The sequence below is a fragment of the Triticum aestivum genome, chromosome 7B, assembly GCF_018294505.1.
Source record: "Triticum aestivum cultivar Chinese Spring chromosome 7B, IWGSC CS RefSeq v2.1, whole genome shotgun sequence".
Classification (NCBI taxonomy): Eukaryota; Viridiplantae; Streptophyta; class Magnoliopsida; order Poales; family Poaceae; genus Triticum; species Triticum aestivum.
Window position 1 is genome coordinate 609,068,006 of NC_057813.1, and position 23,386 is coordinate 609,091,391.

The 23,386-nt window shown below is 48.6% G+C and overlaps 1 protein-coding gene and 1 pseudogene across 2 annotated transcripts; both read left to right on the forward strand.

Moving 5' to 3' along the window:
* Positions 1-1,839: 1,839 nt before the first annotated feature.
* On the forward strand, positions 1,840-6,644 carry LOC123159163 (60 kDa jasmonate-induced protein). 2 transcript variants are annotated; one of them, XM_044576993.1, is made up of 4 exons: positions 1,840-2,062; positions 2,401-2,549; positions 2,640-2,751; positions 5,897-6,644. In XM_044576993.1, the coding sequence occupies exons 2-4, from the start codon at positions 2,485-2,487 to the stop codon at positions 6,485-6,487; spliced, it is 768 nt and encodes a 255-aa protein (XP_044432928.1). In that variant the 5' UTR covers positions 1,840-2,062; positions 2,401-2,484; the 3' UTR covers positions 6,488-6,644. The 2 variants fall into 2 exon arrangements, with proteins under 2 accessions (XP_044432928.1, XP_044432927.1); XM_044576992.1 differs by having other exon boundaries at positions 2,401-2,751.
* Positions 6,645-8,446: 1,802 nt separating this feature from the next.
* Positions 8,447-9,786, forward strand: LOC123158260 (protein PELPK1-like; annotated as a pseudogene).
* Positions 9,787-23,386: the final 13,600 nt, after the last annotated feature.

The window sequence follows — 23,386 nt, forward strand, 5'->3', positions numbered from 1 at the left end:
CTTAGGCGCTGCACTACTGTCTGTGGGGCTGTAACTGGACCAGAGCTGCCACGCTGGCTGGATCTGCGACGCCTAAGGAAAGGGCGCTGCACTATAGGGTGCGGCGCCTTGCTGTCGGACGCCACATTAAAAAATCAGCAGAGTGATTTTGTTTTAAGAATATGTCAATTTGTAATTTAATTTCGGCCTCAGGTCAAATATGTGATTTCTGCCGTGCACACGCATGGGTAGCTCGTGTCTACACCGCTGCTGCTGCTACTCCCTCTCTCATCTGTCCTTCACGCCAGCCTTTGTTTCTTTATTGAGTTGACTCTTGACTGCATGGCTATGCATGCTGCATGCATTAATCATTCTGAGCAAGCCGGCGCGAGTTGGCACTGACCATTGCTTTTGCCTAGCGAGTTGGGCATCGTCGTTGCATGCAAAACACTACCAATGCATGCTTTGAGTAGCCTCCGGCGCCACCATGATCGTCGAAGCATGCCATCACACCAGCATCGCTGTAGCGAGACCGCTGTTGTAGTATCGTCGAAGCAGCCGTGCCATCATCGCAGCACTGTCATGGCCAGGAAGCACGTCTTTGCAGCATCGTCGAAGTAGTCGGGCCTCCATCACAGCATCATCGCAGTCGTCGAAGCACGTCGTCGAAACATCAGCGTGATCCTTCGAAGAATGCCGCCGTCGCGGCTGTCCAAGCATGCCGTCGCAACATCATTGAAGTAGGCAGACTGCCGTTGTAGCATTGCCGCGGTCGTCAACGCACGTGTTTGAAGCACACCGCGGCCGTTTGAAGAACACCATCGTGACATCGTCGCGCCCATTGAAGCATGCCATCGCCACATCAGCGAAGCAGCCAGACTGTCGTTGTAGCATCGCCGCGGCCGTCAACGCATGTCATCAAAGCACACCGCGGGTGTTTGAAGAACACCATCGTGGAAATCGTCGCGCCCACTGAAGCATGTCGTTGCAGCACCATCCAAGCTGCCATCGCAGCATTGTCACTGCCATCAAAGCACGTTGTCACAACATCATTGAAGCAGTCGGGCGGCCATTGCAGCATTACCATGGCCGTCAATGTACACCATTGCAACATCACCGAAGCAGCCGACCTACCGTCGCAGCATTGCCGCGGTCGTCGAAGCACACAGTGACCGTTCAAGCAAGCTGCCGCACCATCGCCGTAGCCGTCGAAGCTCCCCGTGTAGCATCGCCGCGGCCGTCGAAGGAGACGGGTCACCATCCCAGAACCCGCGGTCCAGATCGACGCCCACTGCAACAGCATCGTCATCTCGACTTGTAGTGTGTCAGCCCTCGTTCCTAGTAGCCACTCCGGCGCATGTCTCTGCAGCAGCTGTTGTCGCTGCAATGGAGACTGTCGTTTTGGCTTCTAATGTTGCACGCTGCTACCATACACTTGCTAGAATACCTCAATTTTTGATTCCATGTCACCACAAACCATGGACGTGCATGGTTGAAAGTCTTCGCGCCAGCAAGGGCAGCCGCGCTGCGACGCCGCAGTCAAATGCCTTGCATGCGTACATGTGTGTGTGAACACGGGTTTGTGTGAAAGCGATGGTTTGACTGGCTTCAGGCACCCTGACGGTTGGCTAGGCCCAATCGCACGGCTCTCAAGGCGGTTTAAAAAACGAGATTATCATCCGGCTGATTGGTAGTGCTGGCCTCAACGTTCAAACGGTCGTTTCAAAAAAGAAAAAAACGTTCAAACGGTGATGTGAAGGCAGAATTGAAAGGGCAAAAGTGAGAAAGCTTCGAAGGGTACAACAGACCAGTGCCATATAACTGAAGGTTCAGTTTGTAATTGTCCTTTCACTCGATCTCCCAATTTCTCCGCTCCTCCCCCGAACAGTAAGCGGCGGCGGCGGCGGCGGCGGCGGCGGGCTGTAGACTCCGCCTTCTTCCGAGCCATCGACCGGCGTCGAGCGCTTCCAATCGCCGCTGCCCCTGCATAAGCCATCGAGGCCCCCTCTTCCCCTTGGCCGTCGTCCTCCCCTGCATCGGCCACCGTCGGGTATCCCATCCCCGACCCAACGCCAAACGGAAGGTAGCCCCTATCCCGCGTCCCCGCGCCCCCCCAGCAATGTTCCTTGTATCACACTTAATTGTAATTTCTATAGATCTGTTTGCATGCATATGAATGGTAGGATGGTGCAGCATATGTATGGGAATGGGAGTATGCAAGAACTGTCTGCTCTCTGTTATAAATACGATGGATGATGGCAGGATAGCAAGTTTGTATTTTTTTGGAGCAAACTTAATTGTAATTTCTATAGATCTGTTTGGAGCTTGTCTGTATTTGATGATCATCTGCACTTAACAATAAACAAAATGTACAAAAAAACCATGATTAATCAATGCTTTAACATCATGTTCAACATACAGGGAGATTTGGGATTTTAGCCACCAGCCTCCCCAAAAGCAAGTTCCAACTCAGAAAAAGACGGCCTTGTTGCTACGCAAGTCCCCATGGCAGCGGCAACTGGCTATGACGGCCCGAATGATGAGCAGTTGCATGCGTATGCCGACCTAAGGTATGCTGACCTACCATTCTACGGGAGCAATCTGATGGAGGTTTTTGCCGTGCGTGTCCCTGATGCAGCCGCCTCCTCCCGAGGAAACAGGCTGCCGCCTTGTGGCATAATTGAAGCCGGTGGCGCCTATTGCTCTCAGTCTATGGTCTTCGCAAGGATCTGCCATGACGACCAGGTCACCCCACAACCTTGTGATTCGCAGGTGCAGATTCTTACCAGTTATCCACTGTACCAATCAACTCCATTTCAATTCTGTATTATTTTTGTTTAGGGCTGAAGAAGCAATTGTATTGTGCCACAAAAAGATTTCTGCAACTCAAATTGTGTAATGGCATAAGTGAAATAATCCAACTTCATTTATTAACTTGGGAAAGTATGATTGTTTTATTTTATTTTTCTTGTAAACGAACTAGCAATGAATGTACTACATAAAGTGGACCATATCTGAATGTCCATGTGTAGGTGGAATATCTGTAGCCAGCGAGTGGGAATTATGGTAATCCACTCTGTTTGCTTGTTACTTCTTTAGGCAAATGCTTGAGACTGAAATCACATGTTTAGAAACCATCAAAGGTGCACTATCATGTCTGTTGGTGTAGGCTTTCTTTCTTCCAGTGTCCAAAGTATCTCTAATCAGGAAAATATTCTGCTGAAGTAAATATAGTGTCATGACGATAGCACATTGTTGAAAATGAGTCATGATGTTAAGAGCATCTCTAGCAGATCCCGCAACCGACCGAGCCGCAAAATTTGTTTACGGGCTCCCGTAAACGAAATTTACGGGACGACATGCGCTGAGACAGAACAGATCCAGTTCAAACGAAAATCAAAGTAGTTCATACTACGCGGGGTTCTACTTCTAATGCATACTTGTTCTACGCGTCTGCACCGGAACCAGAATCGCCGTCGTCACCCTTGTCACCGGAGCCGTCCTCGCGTGGCGGCGGCTCGTTGTCGTGGAGGGTGTGGTAGATCAGGGTACTGGAGAGTGTCTGCTGGAGTTGGTACTCCTCTTGGAGCTCCTGCAGGCGCGCGGCCACAGCTACATCGCCGGCCGCGGCGGCCTCCCTCGCCTGCCACCACGCGTTCTCGGCCGCTCGGAGCCGCTGGAGGGCCGGGTCGAAGATCCTCCCGAGTCGCCGGCAACTCGCCCACGAGCGCGACTCGGCGCTGCGGGACTTCGCGCCACGGATGCGTGTCGCCTCTCTTTGTGTATCCGTCACGGGAGGGCGGAGGGAGGAGCTGCCGGCCTCGTCGCGTTGCGAAGCTTCCGGCCGGCGAACACACTGCGCCCGAGCCCGCCGCGCCGACCAAAACCGTCGCCGCCGCCACACCCTGCACCCGCTGTCGCCATTACCGGAGAGATCCGGTGGCCGGAGGCGCCGGAAATCGCTGCCGGAGGGGAGGTGGTTTCTTGCTGGAGGAGGGGAATTCGCAGCTGAGAGGGATGCGGGGAATGCTGGATGGAAACCCTAAAATCCACTCTGCCCGCATATATACAGGAAACATGGTCGGTTTACGGGCCGCCCGTAAAACTTTTACGGGCCAGGCCTCGTTTGCAGGATCTGCGTGGGCCCTTTTTTTTGGGCCGTCCTGTATAATGTCCCGCAAAATGCAGTTCGCCAGAGTTATACGGGATCTGCTAGAGATGCTCTAAAGATAGGTACATCTCCTTCAAAACACAATATGCTGTAATTTGCAAATTCTCGATTGACTGTGAGCTAGCCGTTTCTTTCTTTATTTACTCACCAGTCACCATTAGATCGCCTTGAAACTCCCCATCTCCGGTGCGGAGCTACTCCATGTGCTCTGGTAACAGGGTTTAGTGGCATGGCCAGGGGCTTCCTGGTGGTGGAACAGGGCGGTGGGTGAAGCTGGCTGGTAGGTTGGTTAGGAGGATGATGTTAGGATGTGATGGGACGTGATGGTGGATCTGGCTTAGAAGCTGGTGATGGCGACGAGAGATGAGACAACAGTAGGCGAAGTGGAGGTGAGGTAGGGCTAGGGAAGTGCACGTTGCTACGTGGGTTGGTGGGTTACTGGGTTAGTAGCGGTGCATTTGGCCTGGAAGGAGGTGCGATGCGGGATGTATTTTGTGCGCCACACACTTCTCATGCAATCTTCGTATCCACTAGCAAAGTTCACAAAAATTTCTGGAAAAGTACATAGACTTCAAAACTACTATATATTTGTTTAATTTGCCAGCTCAAATACATATTATTTTGAGATTAAGAATAAGAAAATTCTGACAATTTCAGTTCTGAAAATTAGTTAGAAATTTCTACTCCTGACCTAGGGGTCCTATTTGACCCTACAACTGCCACCACAAGCTTGGAAATACATTTGCCAAAAAAATGAAAAAAATTGATGACTTTTGCTGCTGGATATTTGTTTGGAAGTACATAGAGTTCAAACACACTGCATGGAAGATATTAGAGGATGTATTAAGGTTCAATGTTGGTACTACCAAAATTTATGGATTTTTAAAATTTTAGTAATTTCAGAAATCAATTCGGCCATCAAGTGCTAATTAGCCAGCATAATCTTGAAGTTTCATCCGAGATGTCAACATTCCTGTAGCCACCAAAGTATTTGAAATTTCTGAACTTAACAATTTCAATGAAATTTGAATCTTGCATGTAATAACTCCCTGGAGATAAAGTTTGGATGAGTTCTAATACTCACTCTGACCCAAACTAATTGTCGCAGCTTTAGTACAAAGTTGCAACAATTAATGTGGATCGGAGGGAGTACTAGATGAGGGGTGAATCTGGCCATTGCATTAAGAGCTTAACGACTCTGGGTAGTTGACTGCTCATTAGGAGCTCCCAATCTATATACAGGCGTAACCATCCATCGTACCATGCACTGCTTCTTTCCTTAGTCTGCAAAGCTAGTTACAAAGAGGACATGCTGGCTCTAAGTATATTGCTTGATTTGTTCTGTTAACATGTGCAAAGAGTATTGCAAACTTATTACTACCGTGTGTTGATAATAGAAGAAAGAAAGCCTTTTGCCGTCAGCAACTGCTTTGCCAAGGAGAGATGATAAAGCTTTTTGCAAAACAGTTGAGCACTCGAGCATCCATGTCGTCTGGCTTCACTAGTAAATGTAATGTGCATAGTACTCCCTCCGTCCCAAAATTCTTGTCTTAGATTAGTCTAGATACGGATGTATCTAACACTAAAACGTGACTTGATACATCCGTATTTAGAAAAATTTAAGACAAGAATTTTGGGACGGAGGGAGTATATGTTTGCTTAGTTATTCAGGTTTGCATCTATTGAGACATAGTGTTTCACCTTTAATGAGGCAAATATAAATCACTTCTATTTTCTATGGAACAGGGCAACCTTGTGCTAACTGGTCCAGGAAGAGCCATCTCAGCAGATGGACCTGTCGGGTTCAGCATTTATCTCCATGACAATAGCCAAGATATCTCTCTTGAAGAAATCTGGAACAAGAGCGTGCATTTACACCTGGAGACCCCAACATTGGACAGGCCCCTATTAGAAACTGCCAATACTCCTTATGGTCCTGTGGAGGTGATCTACGCCATCCTGAGCCAGGGAGTTGAATGCGAAGTTGCTGTGAGGCTTACTCATCGCAATGTAAAAGATCCTATCAGCCTTTTTGGGAGAATTGTCGCTCGCAGCGAGCTGTTTGATATTGGCTGTGTGCTTTTCTACAACGAAGATGTGAAGGGCATATGTGCACGATCAGGAGAGCTGATTCCCTTGGCTAGACATCAGCTTGCGGTGCCATTGTACAAGGTACTGGCAATTGAAATAGATCTGCACTCTGATTGTGGTGACGAGATTATGAGAGGCACACTAGAGTTTCATCCCTTGCCCGAATGCGATCAAACGGCGCGTCTTATCAGCAAGAGTGGTACTCAAATCGAAGTGAAGATCTTCATTTCACAATACTTTAGGTAGTGTGTTCGTTGCTCAGCTGTGGGTCACTTTAATGTATAACATATGATGAAGACTCTGGATGCCTGTGCGCCCAGTCCCTTGTGTTGTACTACTACACAAAGCAGTGACCTGATAAAATGTTTGCACAGTGACAGTATCCTGTCGCTGAATGTTATTATATGATCTGATAAAATTATAAGTTCATGTTGGTTTTCTAGGAGCTGTGCCAGTGTTCTTTACTACTACCGTCTCAACAAAGCAGTGACCTGACCTTTGCGTAGAATTTTGTCAGTTTGCTGGGCCAGATATTGGGTTCGAATTGTTCTTCTTGGTTAAACCTGGTAGAAATCATGATGAGCTACGTCTTGACTCGCTCGTGCCGCTCTCGCGGGCGGCAGGGCGAACCCTAGCCGCCACCGGCCAACGACCCTCCCCCCTTCCCCCCCTGCCGCCACCGGAGTGTGCCGCCGTGCAAAGCCCGGCTGGCGTGGGTGGCGGCGGGGCCTTCTTCCCCTTCTCCCATGGCTTCCGGCGGCGCGGGATGCAGGGCCGCGATGAGGAGCGTGTCGTTCGCGCAGGACGGCGCGACGGTGACTCGGGCGGCGTGCCGGTGGTGCGGCCGTGCGGCGGAGCGGCAGCGGCTGCGTGGTTCTGGAGGCGCGGGCTTGGGCATGGGGCGGGTGAGGTGGTTGGCTGCATCGGGGCTTCCTTGTCAGACCCCGGCGACAGGGGTCGCGGGCCGCGGCGGCGCGGGCTGGGGGCGGTGTCCGGCTAGGCTGGGCCGGCCTCTAGCGTGGTGAGGCGTGCCGGCTGGTGCGCTGGTGGCGGGGCATAGCTGTACGGGCGCGGAGGCTGCAGATCTGGTAGTGGCTGCGGCGTCGCCCGTGCGGTCGATGCAGGTGGTGGCGGCGGTGGTCTCCGGGAGGGGGCGGCGGCAGTTGTCGGCCAAATCAGCTGGGATCTGGCCCATGGCCGTCGGTGGGCGGTTTGGGGCTGTCCCTAGGAGTCTCGGCGGGATGTGGGCTGCCACGGCGTGGTGGTGGCTCATGGCGGTGGTCTGGATCGTTTCACGACGGCGGCTGGTCATCTCCGGTATCGGCCGTCCGTGAGCGGCCTGGGTTGGCCTTCGATGCCTCTTCTCATTGCCTGGCGCTACCTTCGTTGAAGGGTTGGTTCTTTCCCGGCTACGGTCCATTGCCCGTCTCACGCCCGATACTGCAGGACGGAGCTCGTCTCGCGCCCGACAGCAGGACGGAGCTCGTCTCGCGCCCGGCAGCAGAACCGAGCTCGTCTCGCGCCCGACAGCAGGACCGAGCTCGTCTTGTGCCCGGTGCCGCAGGACGGGTCAATGGAGGCCACTTAGACCGGCCTATTGGGTCTCGGCGTTGGGGGACCCCTGGGTTGGTTCGGGTAGCGGCGGGTCACGGGTGAGGTGGTGTCTAGGTCTCTGATGCCGGGGTGGCGGCCCTGGGAATGGTAGCGCGGTGCTCAGGGGCAGAGCCCGTGGCTCGGTGCTGCCCGGTGACCATGGCCGTGTGGGCGGCGTGGTTGCTGGGGTGCGGCATTCGGTGGCGGTGTGTGTTGGCCGGGGTGAAAACCTGTTCTATCTTCGGACGGGCCGGCGGCGGCGAAGCTCGTTCCCTTCTTGAAGGCGTCGTCGCGGCTCTCATTGCCAGTCGTGTCGCTCCAGACTCTGACCCTCGGGTCGGGCGGTAACCGCACTCCGGTGTCGTATCCTTCCTGAAGGCACCACCTTGGAGCCCACGGTTCGTCGTATGCGGCTTCTTCTCTTCGCGATGGCGTGTTCACGGTCGAGGACCCCGGCTACTCTTGTGTGCTTGGGGTGGTGTTGTTGCGCTCAGCGCCTTGTATCTTGCCTTGGGTGTGTGCGTGTGTTGTGGGGTGTGTGTTTGTATCGGGTTGCTGTTGGTCATTGCTTTATATATAAAGCGGGGCGAAAGTCTTTTTGGGTAAATCGTGATGAGTAAGAATTTCTACATGCATGACTTTGGTACAAGAACTGACCTCACAAAGGCTCAGCTCAACGTCGTTGCTCTAGAAGCCAGGATCGCCGAGTTGGTGGGAGGGCTGCTGGTAGCGAGGCACCAGGCGCGCGCCATGGTCGCCGACACAAGCTTCTGCACCGCAAGCCATGGGCGATGGCTAGGCCCGAGCCCTTCCTCGCGTCTGCGGTGCAGCTGAGCAGCCGAGCCGACCAATTATCGAAACATGCATTGATTTGAGAGCAAAGTAGACACTTAGAGCTTGAAACGTACAGTACATAACATCGCTCATGTCTCAATATAGGCAGAGAGATTGATCATAGGCAGAGAGATTGATCACGCATAAGACCTAAGTCAGTAAACAACCTACCAACTGGCCACCAAGGCACCAAAGTTCAGTCAGGCTAGTTACTACATTGAACTGCAAAAACGTCTTATATTATAGTATTAATGTACAGAGGTAGTAGTGTATCCATCTGGATTTTGGAGTGCTATAAATAGTAGAGTACCAGCGTTCTCTTATCTCCCAGCCATCACAGCAAGAAGTTGCCTCTCGCTGATCGATGCACAGAGACAGGAAGCACACAGCATTCACCATGCTGGGCAAGAACACCATGTCTTCCTCGTGGCGCTGCTGCTCTCATGTAGTTCCATGAGCAGCGCAGCACGGCACCTAGAGGAGGAGGCTGTGCCCAAGGAGTACCCACCAGGCCACCACACCCCACCGTCCCGGACCTGCCAAATCCTGAACTCCCGTCGCACCTTACTACGCCCGAGATGCCGAAGCCTGAACTGCCGCACCCTGCTGTGCCCAAGGTGTCAACCCAAAGTGTCACACGCCGTGGTGCCAAAGGAGTCTGAACTCTGAAGTCCAAGACCCTGTCGTGCCGGAGGTGCCAAAGCCCGAACTGCCGCCACACCCTACTATGCCCGAGCTCCCGAAGGCTGAGCTACCGCATCCTGCTGTGCCAATGGAGCCTCAAGTGTCGCACCCTGTCATGCCGGAGGTACCAAAGGAGCACGTACTGCCGCACTCGGGCACACCGGAGATACCAATGGAGCCTCAAGTGCCACACCCCGTTGTGTCAGAGGTGCCAAAGGAGCACGAGCTGCCGCCCCCCTGCCATGCCAGAGTTGTCGAAACCTGAAATGCCACACGATACCGTGCGAAAGGAGCCCCATGTGCCTCACCCTGAGGTACCGGAGGTGCCTAATTAAAGAGAGCCCAAGTTACCACACCCAGCTATGCCAGAGGGCCTGAAGCAGGAAATGCCGCCGTTCCCCAAAGCCAAGCTGCCCCTGAAGCTTCAGCCATGATCGGACTACCGGCATCCGTGCATCGCACCTGTTATCTAATTATTGAACTATCTACTATACATTTGGGTGAGTGTTATATTGTTTTCTTATGGAGTGAAGTGGGTGATTGTTATAGATGCAGTGTGTGTTGTACATGTCGTTCGAGAGATTGCGTGGAAGTTCCTGATTGGAGCGTTATGTCTTAGGTGGTGTTGGCGTGTTGCATATATTTGCACATGAATAAATATGTTTCATGTTGGGAGGTTTTATATCAGGTTTGTTCGTCACAGAAGAGTTTTTAAGTTTTCGCTACATTAATTATGCTCTTCGGACAACTAAGTTGTTCGTGTTTTGTATTGGTAGAGACGTCATGTTGGGAGGTTTTATATCAGGTTTGTTCGTCACAGAAGAGTTTTTAAGTTTTCGCTACATTAATTATGCTCTTCGGACAACTAAGTTGTTCGTGTTTTGTATTGGTAGAGACGTCCTAAGAGCCCAAGTTTGATCGGAAGCATAATAAGAGATAACAAAGTCTATAACCAAAAGTAAGTTTGTCCTACGGCTTGCTCATCTCGACAGATGCTGGACAGCGGAGCGTCTTGCTAACCGAGGTCTACTGCACCCGCTAGATGCGTGCTACGCGGCCAAGATACCAAAACCGTCCACCATCTCCTGGTTGGTTGTGTGTTCCCCTGGCAAGTTTAGCACCAGGTTCTGTCATGGTGCCGTTTCACCTCCATGCCGTAGGATGGGACTTCAAGCACCTCCCTACGAATGGTGGGCTGCGGCGATGGTGTCCTTCCCTCCCAGCCCGCGTAAGGGCTTCGCTTCTATTGTCCCTCAATGCACCTAGATGACATGGAAGCATCAGAACACATGCATCTTCGACGACAAGTGGGCCTCTCTCCCTTATCTCGTGGTAGCTATCCAGGACGAAGAGCGGGCATGGTCTAGGAGCATCTCCAGCCGCGCCCTCAGAACGGCGCCGAAAAAACGGCTCAGTCACGCTCTCAGGACGTCGAATTCGTCAGCTTGGCCCGTTTTTGCGCTCGGCGCTCGCAGGCCGAACCCGGCGCACTGGGGGGTACTCGGGGGCTCCGGCGCAAGAGAAAAGCGTTCCTGGGGCCACATTGACAGGTGAAAAGTCAAGCCACCCGCCCAGATTCGCGTCCTACCCCCTGCGCTCGGCCGCCACCCTGCACCACCCTGCCGATCCCGGCGCCGACCATCGCTCGCCGCAGCTAGGTAGACCATCTCCTAACGGGAAAAAGAAGGGGTTTCGCCGAGGCAGCCTCTTCGCCGCCGCCCGGGCACCTTTTCCGGCGCTCCGGCCGCGTAGGGCATGTACACCGGCTGGCATGCGCCTACCTCGCCCACAAGGTGTTCGGTGAATTGCCCGGCCCGGCGATGGACTCCGAAGATGAGGAGGTGCTCGCGGCGTTGCTGGATGAGGAAGCCAAAGCCGACGTCCAGGAGCAAGAGCATATCATGGTGCTCGCCGCCCTCGCCGGCCTACTCGCGGGCAGTGAGAAGCCGCGGCGAGGTGGCTCGGCGCTTGGCCGGGTGAAAGCAAAGAACCGGCATCGTCTGGAAGGCTACTGCATGCTCTACTCGGACTACTTCGCCGACGCTCCATTGCACGGTGAGAAAACATTTCGGCGCCGTTATCGGATGAGCCGAAAGTTTTTCCTTCGGATTGTGAATTTCATCCGGGAGTTCGACAGCTACTTCAAGTGCAAGAAGGATTGCACCGGCACAACTGGATTCACCTTGATCCAGAAGTGCACGACAGCTATGATGATGGTTGCATACGGAGCTCCCAGTGATTCACTCGACGACTATGGGCGCATGGCCGAGTCCACCACCATTGAGTGTTTCTACAAGTTCTCCAGGGCAGTGGTGGCAGTGTTTGGACCGCAGTACTTGCGAACACCCAATGCGGAAGACACTGCTCGGATCCTAGCACAGAATGAAGCAAGAGGATTTCCTGGGATGCTTGAAAGCATCGAATGCATGCATTGGAAATGGAAGAACTATCCATTTGCTTGGCAGGGGTTGTACAAAGGCGCCAAAGGCGGTTGCAGTGTGGTGCTTGAGCCAGTGGCCACACAGGACCTCTGGATTTGGCACTCTTTCTTTGGGATGCCAGGAACTCACAATGACATCAACGTCCTGCAGTGCTCCCCAGTCTTTGCCAAGCTTGTTGAAGGTCATTCTCCTCCGGTGAACTTCGAGGTCAATGGACGACAGTACAACAAGGGGTACTATCTAGCTGATGGCATCTATCCAATATGGTCGACATTTGTGAAGACCATCTCAAACCTTGTGCCAGGAGGCAAGAACGCCTGGTTTGCGAAGATTCAGGAGGCTTGCAGGAAGGATGTCGAGCGGGCATTTGGTGTGCTCCAATCTCGATTTGCTATTGTCCGGTACCCCGCTCAGACCTGGTCGAAAGATCAAATGTGGGAGATCATGACATGCTGTGTCATCTTGCACAACATGATCACTAAGAGCGAGCAGGAAGAGCCAGTGTTTGACACTGAACCATATTACAAGAAGGGTCCTCTTGCCCAAGTTGATCACCAGCTACTGACAAACTGGACTGACTACCTCAATACGCGTCAGGAGATCAGAGACCCACAGATGCATCAAGAACTGCAACACGATCTGGTGGAGCACCTATGGAGTGTTGGGGAACATAGCAGAAATTCAAAATTTTCTATGCATCACCAAGATCAATCTATGGAGAGACTAGCAACGAGAGAGAGGGGAGTGCATCTTCATACCCTTGAAGATTGCGATGCGGAAGCGTTACAAGAACGCCGTCGGTGGAGTCGTTCATGAAGCGATTCAGATCGCGGCCAAATCCGATCTAAGCACCGAACAATGATGCCTCCGCGTTCAACACACGTACAGCCTGGGGATGGCTCCTCCTTCTTGATCCAGCAAGGGGAGAGGAGAAGTTGAGGGAAAACTCTGACATCACGACGGGATGGTGGTGATGGAGCTTGTGGTTCTCCGGCAGAGCTTCACTAAGAACTACGGAGGAGGAGGAAGTGTTGGAGGAGGGAGAGGGCTGCGCCAGGGGAAGGGTGCGGCTGCCCTCTCTCTTCCTCACTATATATAGGGGGAAGGGAGGAGGGGGAGGTGCCCTAGGGTTCCCTAGGGGAGGGGCGGCGGCCACAGGGGAAACCCTAGATGGGTTTGGGCGCCCCCACCCCCTAGGAAACTTGCCCCCCAAGCCGGGAGGGGCGGCTGCCCTAGGGGTGGCGCCCCCACCTCTCCTGGTTACGTGAGATGGGGTGGGAGGGGCTCTCAGCCCCTTAGTGGGCTGATGTGCCCTCTCCCCTTGGCCCATAAGGCCCCCAACGCTTGCTGGGGCCTCCGAAACCCCTTTCGGACACGCTGGTCATCACCTGGTACCCCCGGAACAATTCCGGACTCCAATACCCTTCGTCTAATATACCGATCTTCACCTCCGGACCATTCCGGAGATCCTCGTCATGTCCGGGATCTCATCCGGGACTCCGAACAACCTTCGGTAACCACATACTATTTCCCATAACAACTCTAGCGTCACCGAACCTTAAGTGTGTAGACCCTATGGGTTCAGGAACCATGCAGACATGACCGAGACGTTCTCCGATCAATAACCAACAGCGGGATCTGGATACCCATGTTGGCTCCCACATGTTCCACGATGATCTCATCGGATAAACCACAATGTCAAGGATTCAAGCAATCCCGTATGCAATTCCCTTTGTCAATCGGTGTGTTACTTGCCCGAGATTCGATCGTCGATATCTCAATACCTCGTTCAATCTCGTTACCGGCAAGTCACTTTACTCGTTCCATAATGCATGATCCCGTGACTAACTACTTAGTCACATTGAGCTCATTATGATGATGCATTACCGAGTGGACCCAGAGATACCTCTCCGTCATACGGAGTGACAAATCCCAGTCTCGATTCGTGCCAACCCAACAGACACTTTCGGAGATACCCGTAGTGCACCTTTATAGCCACCTAGTTACGTTTTGACGTTTGGTACACCCAAAGCACTGCTACGGTATCAGGGAGTTACACAATCTCATGGTCTAAGGAAATGATACTTGACATTAGAAAAGCTTTAGCAAATGAACTACACGATCTTGTGCTATTCTTAGGATTGGGTCTCGTCCATCACATCATTCTCCTAATGATGTGATCCTGTTATCAATGACATCCAATGTCCATGGTCAGGAAACCATGACCATCTGTTGATCAACGAGCTAGTCAACTAGAGGCTCACTAGGGACATGTTGTGGTCTATGTATTCACACATGTATTATGGTTTCCAGTTAATACAATTATAGCATGAACAATAGACAATTATCATGAACAAGGAAATACAATAATAACCATTTTATTATTGCCTCTAGGGCATATTTCCAACAGTCTTCCACTTGCACTAGAGTCAATAATCTAGTTCACATCACTATGTGATTGTAATGAATTCAACACCCATGGGGTTTGATCATATCTCGCTTGTGAGAGAGGTTATTAGTCAACGGGTCTGAATCTTTCAGATCCATGTGTGCTTTACAAATCTCTATGTCATCTCCTAGATGCATCTACCACGCTCTATTTGGAGCTATTCCAAATAAATGTTCTACTATACGATTCCGGTTTACTACTAAGAATAATCCGGATTAGTGTCAAAGTTCGCATCGGCATAACCCTTTACGACGAACTCTTTTACCACCTCTATAATCAAGAAAATTCCTTAGTCCACTAGTTACTAAGGATATGTTTGACCGCTGTCTTGTTATCCATTCCTGGATCATTCTTGTACCCCTTGACTGACTCATGGCAAGGCACACTTCATGTGCGGTACACAGCATAGCATACTATAGAGCCTATGTCTGAAGCATAGAGGACGACCTTCGTCCATTCTCTCTCTTTTGCCGAGGTCATGTCTTGAGTCTTACTCAATACTCACACCTTATATCATAGCCAAGAACTCCTTCTTCGCCGATCTATTTTGAACTTCTTCAAAATCTTGTCACGACATGTATTCATTTAAAAGTATTATTGAGCGTTTTTGATCTATCCTTATAGATCTTGATGCTTAATGTTCAAGTAGCTTAATCCAGGTTTTCCATTGAAAAACACCTTTTCAAATACCCTATATGCTTTCTAGAAATTCTATATCATTTCTGATCAACAATACGTTAACAACATATACTAATCAGAAATTCTATAGTGCTCCCACTCACATCTTTGGAAATACAAGTTTCTCATAAACTTTGTATAAATCCAAAATCTTTGATCATCTCATCAAAGCGTATATTCCAACTCCGGGATGCTTACTCCAGTCCTTAGAAGGATTGCTGGAGCTTTGCATACTTGTTAGCATCTTTTAGGATTGTCAAAACCTTCTGGTTGTATCAGATACAACCTTTCCTCAAGAAAATTGTCGAGGAAACTATATTTTGACATCCTATCTGCAAGATTTCATAAATAATGTAGTAGCTGCTAATATAATTCTAACAGACTCTTAGCATCGCTACGAGTGAGAAAGTATCATCATAGTCAACTCCTTGAACTTGTCGGAAAACATCTCAGCGACAAGTCGAGCTTTGTTAATGGTGACACTTACCATCATTGTCTGTCTTCCCTTTTAAAATCCATCTGTACCCAACAGCCTTATGACCATCAAGTAGTTCTTCCAAACTCTACACTTTGTTTTATACATGGATCTTCTCTCGGATTTTATGGCCTCGAGCCATTTGTCGGAATCCGGGCCCACCATCGCTTCTCCATAGCTCATAGGTTCATTGTTGTCTAGCAACATGACCTCCAAGACAAGATTACCGTACCACTCTGAAGAAGTACGCGTCCTTGTCGTCCTACGAGGTTCGACAGTGACTTGATCCGATGCTTCATGATCACTATCATCAGCTTCCACTTCAATTGGTGTAGGTGCCACAAGAACAACTTCCTGTGCCCTGCTACACACTAGTTGTAGTGACGGTTCAATAACCATATCAAGTCTCCACCATCCTCCCACTCAATTCTTTCGAGAGAAACTTTTCCTCGAGAAAGGATCCGATACTAGAAACAATCACTTTTGCTTCCGAATCTGAAATAGGAGGTATACCCAACTGTTTTGGGTGTCCTATGAGATGTATTAATCCGCTTTTGGTTCGAGCTTATCAGGATGGAACTTTTTTTCACATAAGCGTCGCAGCCCCAAACTTTCAAGAAACGACAGCTTAGGTTTCCCTAAACCATAGTTCATACGGTGTCATCTCAACGGAATTACGTGGTGCCCTATTTAAAGTGAATGTGGTTGTCTCTAATTCCTAACCCATGAACGATAGTGGTAATTCGATAAGAGACATCATGGTATGCCCCATATCCAATGGGGTGCATCTATGATGTTCGGACACACCATCACACTATGGTGTTCCAGGCGGTGTTAGTTGTGAAACAATTTCCACAATGTCTCAATTGTGTACCAAACTCGCAACTCAGATATTCATCTCTATGATCATATCATAGACATTTTATCCTCTTGTCACGACGATCTTCAACTTCACTCTGAAATTACTTGAACCATTCAATAATTCAAACTTGTGTTTCATCAAGTAAATATACTCAGTATCTACTCAAATCATCTATGAAGTAAGAACATAACGATATCCACTGCATGCCTCAGCACTCATTGGACTGCACACATCAAAATGTATTACTTCCAACAAGTTGCTTTCTTGTTCCATTTTACTGAAAACGAGGCTTTTAGTCATCTTGCCCATGTGGTATGATTTGCATGTCTCAAGTGATTCAAAATCAAGTAAGTCTAAACGGTCCATCTGCATGGAGTTTCTTCATGCGTATATACCAATAGACATGGTTCAAATGTCTCAATCTTTTCAAGAACGAGTGAGTCCAAAGATCCATCAACATGGAGCTTCTTCATGTGTTTTATACCAATATGACTCAAAATGGCAGTGCCACAAGTAGGTGGCACTATATCATTACTATCTTATATCTTTTGCCATGAACATGTGTATCACTACGATCGAGATCCAATAAACCATTCATTTCAGGTGCAAGACCATTGAAGGTATTATTCAAATAAACAGAGTAACCATTATTCTTCTTAAATGAATAATCGTATTGCGATAAACATAATCCAATCATGTCTATGCTCAACGCAAACACCAAATAACAATTACTGAATCGGTATCTATTACCATGGTGCTACTAGGAGTACTAGTAAAGTACACATCAATATAATGTATGTCCAATATACTTCTGTCGACCTTGCCAGCCTTCTCATCTACCAAGTATCTAGAGTAGTTCTGCTTCAGTGACTGTTCCCCTCATTACAGAAGCACTTAGTCTCGGGTTTGGGTTCAACCTTGGGTTTCTTCACTAGAGCAGCAACTGATTTGCCATTTCATGAAGTATCCCTTCTTGCCCTTGCCATTCTTGAAACTAGTGGTTTCACTAACCATCAACAATTGATGCTCCTTCTTGATTTCTACTTTCGCGGTGTCAAACATTGCAAATATTTCAAGGATCATCATATCTATCCCTGATAGGTTATAGTTCATCACGAAGCTCTAGTAGCTTGGTGGCAATGACTTTGGAGAAACATCACTATCTCATCTGGAAGATTAACTCCCACTCGATTCAAGTGATTTTTGTACCCAGACAATCTGAGTACAAGCTCAACGATTGAGCTTTTCTCAATTAGTTTGTAGGCTAAGAAACTTGTCGGAGGTCTCATACCTCTTGACGTGGGCACGAGCCTGAAATCCCAATTTCATCCCTTGGAACATCTCATATGTTCTGCGACGTTTCAAAAACGTCTTCGGCGCCACAATTCTAAACCGTTTAACATTACTGAACTATCATGTAGTCATCAAAACGTGTATGTCAGATGTTCACAACATCCACAGACGACGTTCAAGGTTCAGCACACCGAGCGGTGCATTAAGGACATAAGCCTTCTACGTAGCAATGAGGACAATCCTCAGTTTACGGACCCGGTCCGCATACTTGCTACTATCAACTTTCAACTAAATTTTCTCTAGGAACATATTTAAAACAGTAGAACTAAAACTCGAGCTACGACATAATTTGCAAAGACCTTTTGACTATGTTCATGATAATTAAGTTTATCTAATGATATTATTTAATGAACTCCCACTCAGATAGACATCCCTCTAGTCATCTAAGTGATACATGATTTGAGTCAACTAGGCCGTGTCCGATCATCACGTGAGACAGACTAGTCATCATCGGTGAACATCTTCATGTTGATCGTATCTACTATACGACTCATGTTCGACCTTTCGGTCTCTTGTGTTCCGAGGCCATGTCTGTACATGCTAGGCTTGTCAAGTCAACCTAAGTGTTTTTCATGTGTAAATCTAGCTTACACCCGTTGTATGTGAACGTTAGAATCTATCACACCCGATCATCACGTGGTGCTTCGAAACAACGAACTTTCGCAATGGTGCACAGTTAGGGGGAACACTTTCTTGAAATTATTATGAGGGATCATCTTATTTACTACTGTCGTTCTAAGCAAATAAGATGCATAAACATGATAAACATCACATGCAATCAAATAGTGACATGATATGGCTAATATCATTTTGCTCCTTTTGATCTCCATCTTCGGGGCTCCATGATCATCATCGTCACCAGCATGACACCATGATCTCCATCATCGTGTCTCCATGAAGTTGTCTCGCCAACTGATTACTTCTACTACTATAGCTAACTGTTTAGCAATGAAGTAAAGTAATTACATGGCGTTATTCAGTGACATGCGGGTCATACAATAATTAAATACAACTCCTATGGCTCCTGCCGGTTGTCATACTCATCGACATGCAAGTCGTGATTCCTATTACAAGAATATGATCAATCTCATACATCACATATATTTCATTCATCACATCCTTCTTGGCCATATCACATCACACGACATATGCTGCAAAAACAAGTTAGACATCCTCTAATTGTTGTTGCAAGTTTTTACGTGGCTGCTATAGGTTTCTAGCAAGAACGTTTCTTACCTACGCCAAAACCACAACGTGATATGCCAATTGATATTTACCCTTCATAAGGACCCTTTTCATCGAATCCGATCCGACTAAAGTGGGAGAGACAGGCACCCGCTAGCCACCTTATGCAACAAGTGCATGTCAGTCGGTGGAACTTGTCTCACGTAAGTGTACGCGTAAGGTCGGTCCAGGCCGCTTCATCCCACAATATCGTCGAAACAAGATAGGACTAGTAATGGTAAGCATATTGAACAAAACCAACGCCTACAACTACTTGTGTTCTACTCGTGCATAGAATCTACGCAATAGACCTAGCTCATGATGCCACTGTTGGGGAACATAGCAGAAATTCAAAATTTTCTACGCATCACCACGATCAATCTATGGAGAGACTAGCAACAAGAGAGAGGGGAGTGCATCTTCATACCCTTGAAGATCGCGATGCGGAAGCGTTACAAGAACGCGGTCGGTGGAGTCGTTCACGAAGCGATTCAGATCGCGGCCGAATCCGATCTAAGCACCGAACAACGGTGCCTCCGTGTTCAACACACGTACAGACCGGGGACGTCTCCTCCTTCTTGATCCAGCAAGGGGAGAGGATAAGTTGAGGGAAAACTCTGACAGCACGACGGCATGATGGTGATGGAGCTCGTGGTTCTCCGGCAGAGCTTCGCTAAGCACTACGGAGGAGGAGGAAGTGTTGGAGGAGGGAGAGGGCTGCGCCAGGGGAAGGGTGCGGCTGCCCTCTCTCTCCCTCACTATATATAGGGGGAAGGGAGGAGGGGGAGGCGCCCTAGGGTTCCCTAGGGGAGGGGCGGCGGCCACAGGGGAAACCCTAGTGTTGGGGAACGTAGTAATTTCAAAAAATTTCCTACGCACACGCAAGATCATGGTGATGGCATAGCAACGAGAGGGGAGAGTGTTGTCCACGTACCCTCGTAGACCGTAAGCGGAAGCGTTAGCACAACGCGGTTGATGTAGTCATACGTTTTCATGATCCGACCGATCCAAGCACCGAACGTACGGCACCTCCGAGTTCAGCACACGTTCAGCTCGATGACGATCCCCGGGCTCCGATCCAGCAAAGCTTCGGGGATGAGTTCCGTCAGCACGACGGCATGGTGACGATGATGATGTACTACCGGCACAGGGCTTCGCCTAAACTCCGCGACGATATGACTGAGGTGGAATATGGTGGAGGGGGGCACCGCACACGGCTAAGGAACGATCCGTAGATCAACTTGTGTGTTATGGGGTGCCCCCTGCCCCCGTATATAAAGGAGGAAGGGGGAGGTGCGGCCGGCCCCCTTGGGGTGCGCCTGGAGGAGTCCTACTCCCACTGGGAGTAGGACTCCCCCCTCTTGCCTTGGTGGAGAAGGAAAGGGGGGAGGGGAAAGAGGAAACGGGGGCGCCGCCCCCCCCTTCCTTGTCCTATTCGTACTAGGGGGGGAGGGGGCGCGCGGCCTGCCCTGGCCGGCCCTCCTCTTCTCCCTCATGGCCCACTAAGGCCCATTAACCCCCGGGAGGGTTCCGGTAACCCCCCGGTGTTCCGGTAAAATCCCGATTTCACCCGGAACCTTTCCGATGTCCAAACATAGGCTTCCAATATATCAATCTTTATGTCTCGACCATTTCGAGACTCCTCGTCATGTCCGTGATCACATCCGAAACTCCGAACAAACTTCGATACATCAAAACTTATAAACTCGTAATAAAACTGTCATCGTAACGTTAAGCGTGCGGACCCTACGGGTTCGAGAACTATGTAGACATGACCTAGAACTATTCTCGGTCAATAACAAATAGCGGAACCTGGATGCCCATATTGGTTCCTACATATTTTACGAAGATCTTTATCGGTCAAACCGCATAACAACATACGTTGTTCCCTTTGTCATCGGTATGTTACTTGCCCGAGATTTGATCGTCGGTATCCAATACCTAGTTCAATCTCATTACCGGCAAGTCTCTTTACTCGTTCTGTAATGCATCATCCCGTAACCAACTCATTTGGTCACATTGCTTGCAAGGCTTATAATGATGTGCATTACCGAGAGGGCCCAGAGATACCTCTCCGACAATCGGAGTGACAAAACCTAATCTCGAAATATGCCAACTCAACATGTACCTTCGGAGACACCTGTAGTACTCCTTTATAATCACCCAGTTACGTTGTGATGTTTGGTAGTACCCAAAGTGTTCCTCCGGTAAACGGGAGTTGCATAATTCTCATAGTTACAGGAACATGTATAAGTCATGAAGAAAGCAATAGCAATATACTAAACGATCAAGTGCTAGGCTAACGGAATGGGTCATGTCAATCACATCATTCTCCTAATGATGTGATCCCATTAATCAAATGACAACACATGTCTATGGTTAGGAAACATAACCATCTTCGATTAACGAGCTAGTCAAGTAGAGGCATACTAGTGACTATATGTTTGTCTATGTATTCACACATGTATCATGTTTCCGGTTAATACAATTCTAGCATGAATAATAAACATTTATCATGATATGAGGAAATAAATAATAACTTTATTATTGCCTCTAGGGCATATTTCCTTCAATCTCCCACTTGCACTAGAGTCAATAATCTAGATTACATAGTAATGATTCTAACACCCATGGAGTCTTGGTGCTGATCATGTTTTGCTCGTGAGAGTGGCTTAGTCAACGGGTCTGCAACATTCAGATCCGTATGTATCTTGCAAATCTCTGTGTCTCCCACTTGGACTTGGTCCCGAATGGAATTGAAGCGTCTCTTGATGTGCTTGGTCCTCTTGTGAAATCTCGATTCCTTTGCCAAGGCAATTGCACCAGTATTGTCACAGAAGATTTTCATTGGTCCCGATGCACTAGGTATGACACCTAGATCGGAAATGAACTCCTTCATCCAGACTCCTTCATTTGCTGCTTCCGAAGCAGCTATGTACTCCGCTTCACATGTAGATCCCGCCACGACGCTTTGTTTAGAACTGCACCAACTTACAGCTCCACCGTTTAATAAAAACACGTATCTGGTTTGCGATTTAGAATCGTCCGGATCAGTGTCAAAGCTTGCATCGACGTAACCATTTACGACTAGCTCTTTGTCACCTCCATATACGAGAAACATATCCTTAGTCCTTTTCAGGTATTTCAGGATGTTCTTGACCGCTGTACAGTGATCCACTCCTGGATTACTTTGGTACCTTCCTGCCAAGCTTATTGCTAAGCATACGTCAGGTCTGGTACACAGCATTGCATACATGATAGAGCCTATGGCTGAAGCATAGGGAACATCTTTCATTTTCTCTCTATCTTCTGCTGTGGTCGGGCATTGAGTCTGACTCAACTTCACACCTGTAGTACGGGCAAGAACCCTTTCTTTGCCTGATCCATTTTGAACTTTTTCAAAATTTTATCAAGGTATGTGCTTTGTGAAAGTCCTATTAAGCGTCTTGATCTATCTCTATAGATCTTGATGCCCAATATGTAAGCAGCTTCACCGAGGTCTTTCATCGAAAAACTTTTATTCAAGTATCCCTTTATGCTATCCAGAAATTCTATATCATTTCCAATTAATAATATGTCATCTACATACAATATCAGAAATGCTACAGAGCTCCCACTCACTTTCTTGTAAATACAGGCTTCTCCAAAAGTCTGTATAAAATCATATGCTTTGATCACACTATCAAAGCGTTTATTCCAACTCCGAGATGCTTGCACCAGTCCATAAATGGAATGCTGGATCTTGCACACTTTGTTAGCACCTTTTGGATCTACAAAACCTTCTGGCTGCATCATATACAACTCTTCTTCCAGAAATCCATTCAAGAATGCAGTTTTGACATCCATTTGCCAAATTTTATAATTATGAAATGCAGCAATAGCTAACATGATTCGGACAGACTTAAGCATCGCTATGGGTGAGAAAGTCTCATCGTAGTCAACCCCTTGAACTTGTCGAAAACCTTTCGCAACAAGTCGAGCTTTATAGACAGTTATATTACCATCAGTGTCAGTCTTCTTCTTAAAAATCCATTTATTCTCAATGGCTTGCCGATCATCGGGCAAGTCAACCAAAGTCCATACTTTGTTTTCATACATGGATCCCATCTCAGATTTCATGGCCTCTAGCCATTTTGCGGAATCTGGGCTCATCATCGCTTCCTCATAGTTCGTAGGTTCATCATGGTCAAGCAACATGACTTCCAGAATTGGATTAACGTACCACTCTGGTGCGGATCTTATTCTGGTAGACCTACGAGGTTCAATAGAAACTTGATCTGAAGTTTCATGATCAATATCATTAGCTTCCTCGCTAATTGGTGTAGTTGTCACAGGAACCGGTTCTTGTGATGAACTACTTTCCAATAAGGGAGTAGATACAGTTATCTCATCAAGTTCTACTTTCCTCCCACTCACTTCTTTCGAGAGAAACTCCTTCTCTAGAAAGGATCCGATTTTAGCAACGAAAATCTTGCCCTCAGATCTGTGATAGAAGGTGTACCCAATAGTCTCTTTTGGGTATCCTATGAAGACACATTTCTCCGATTTGGGT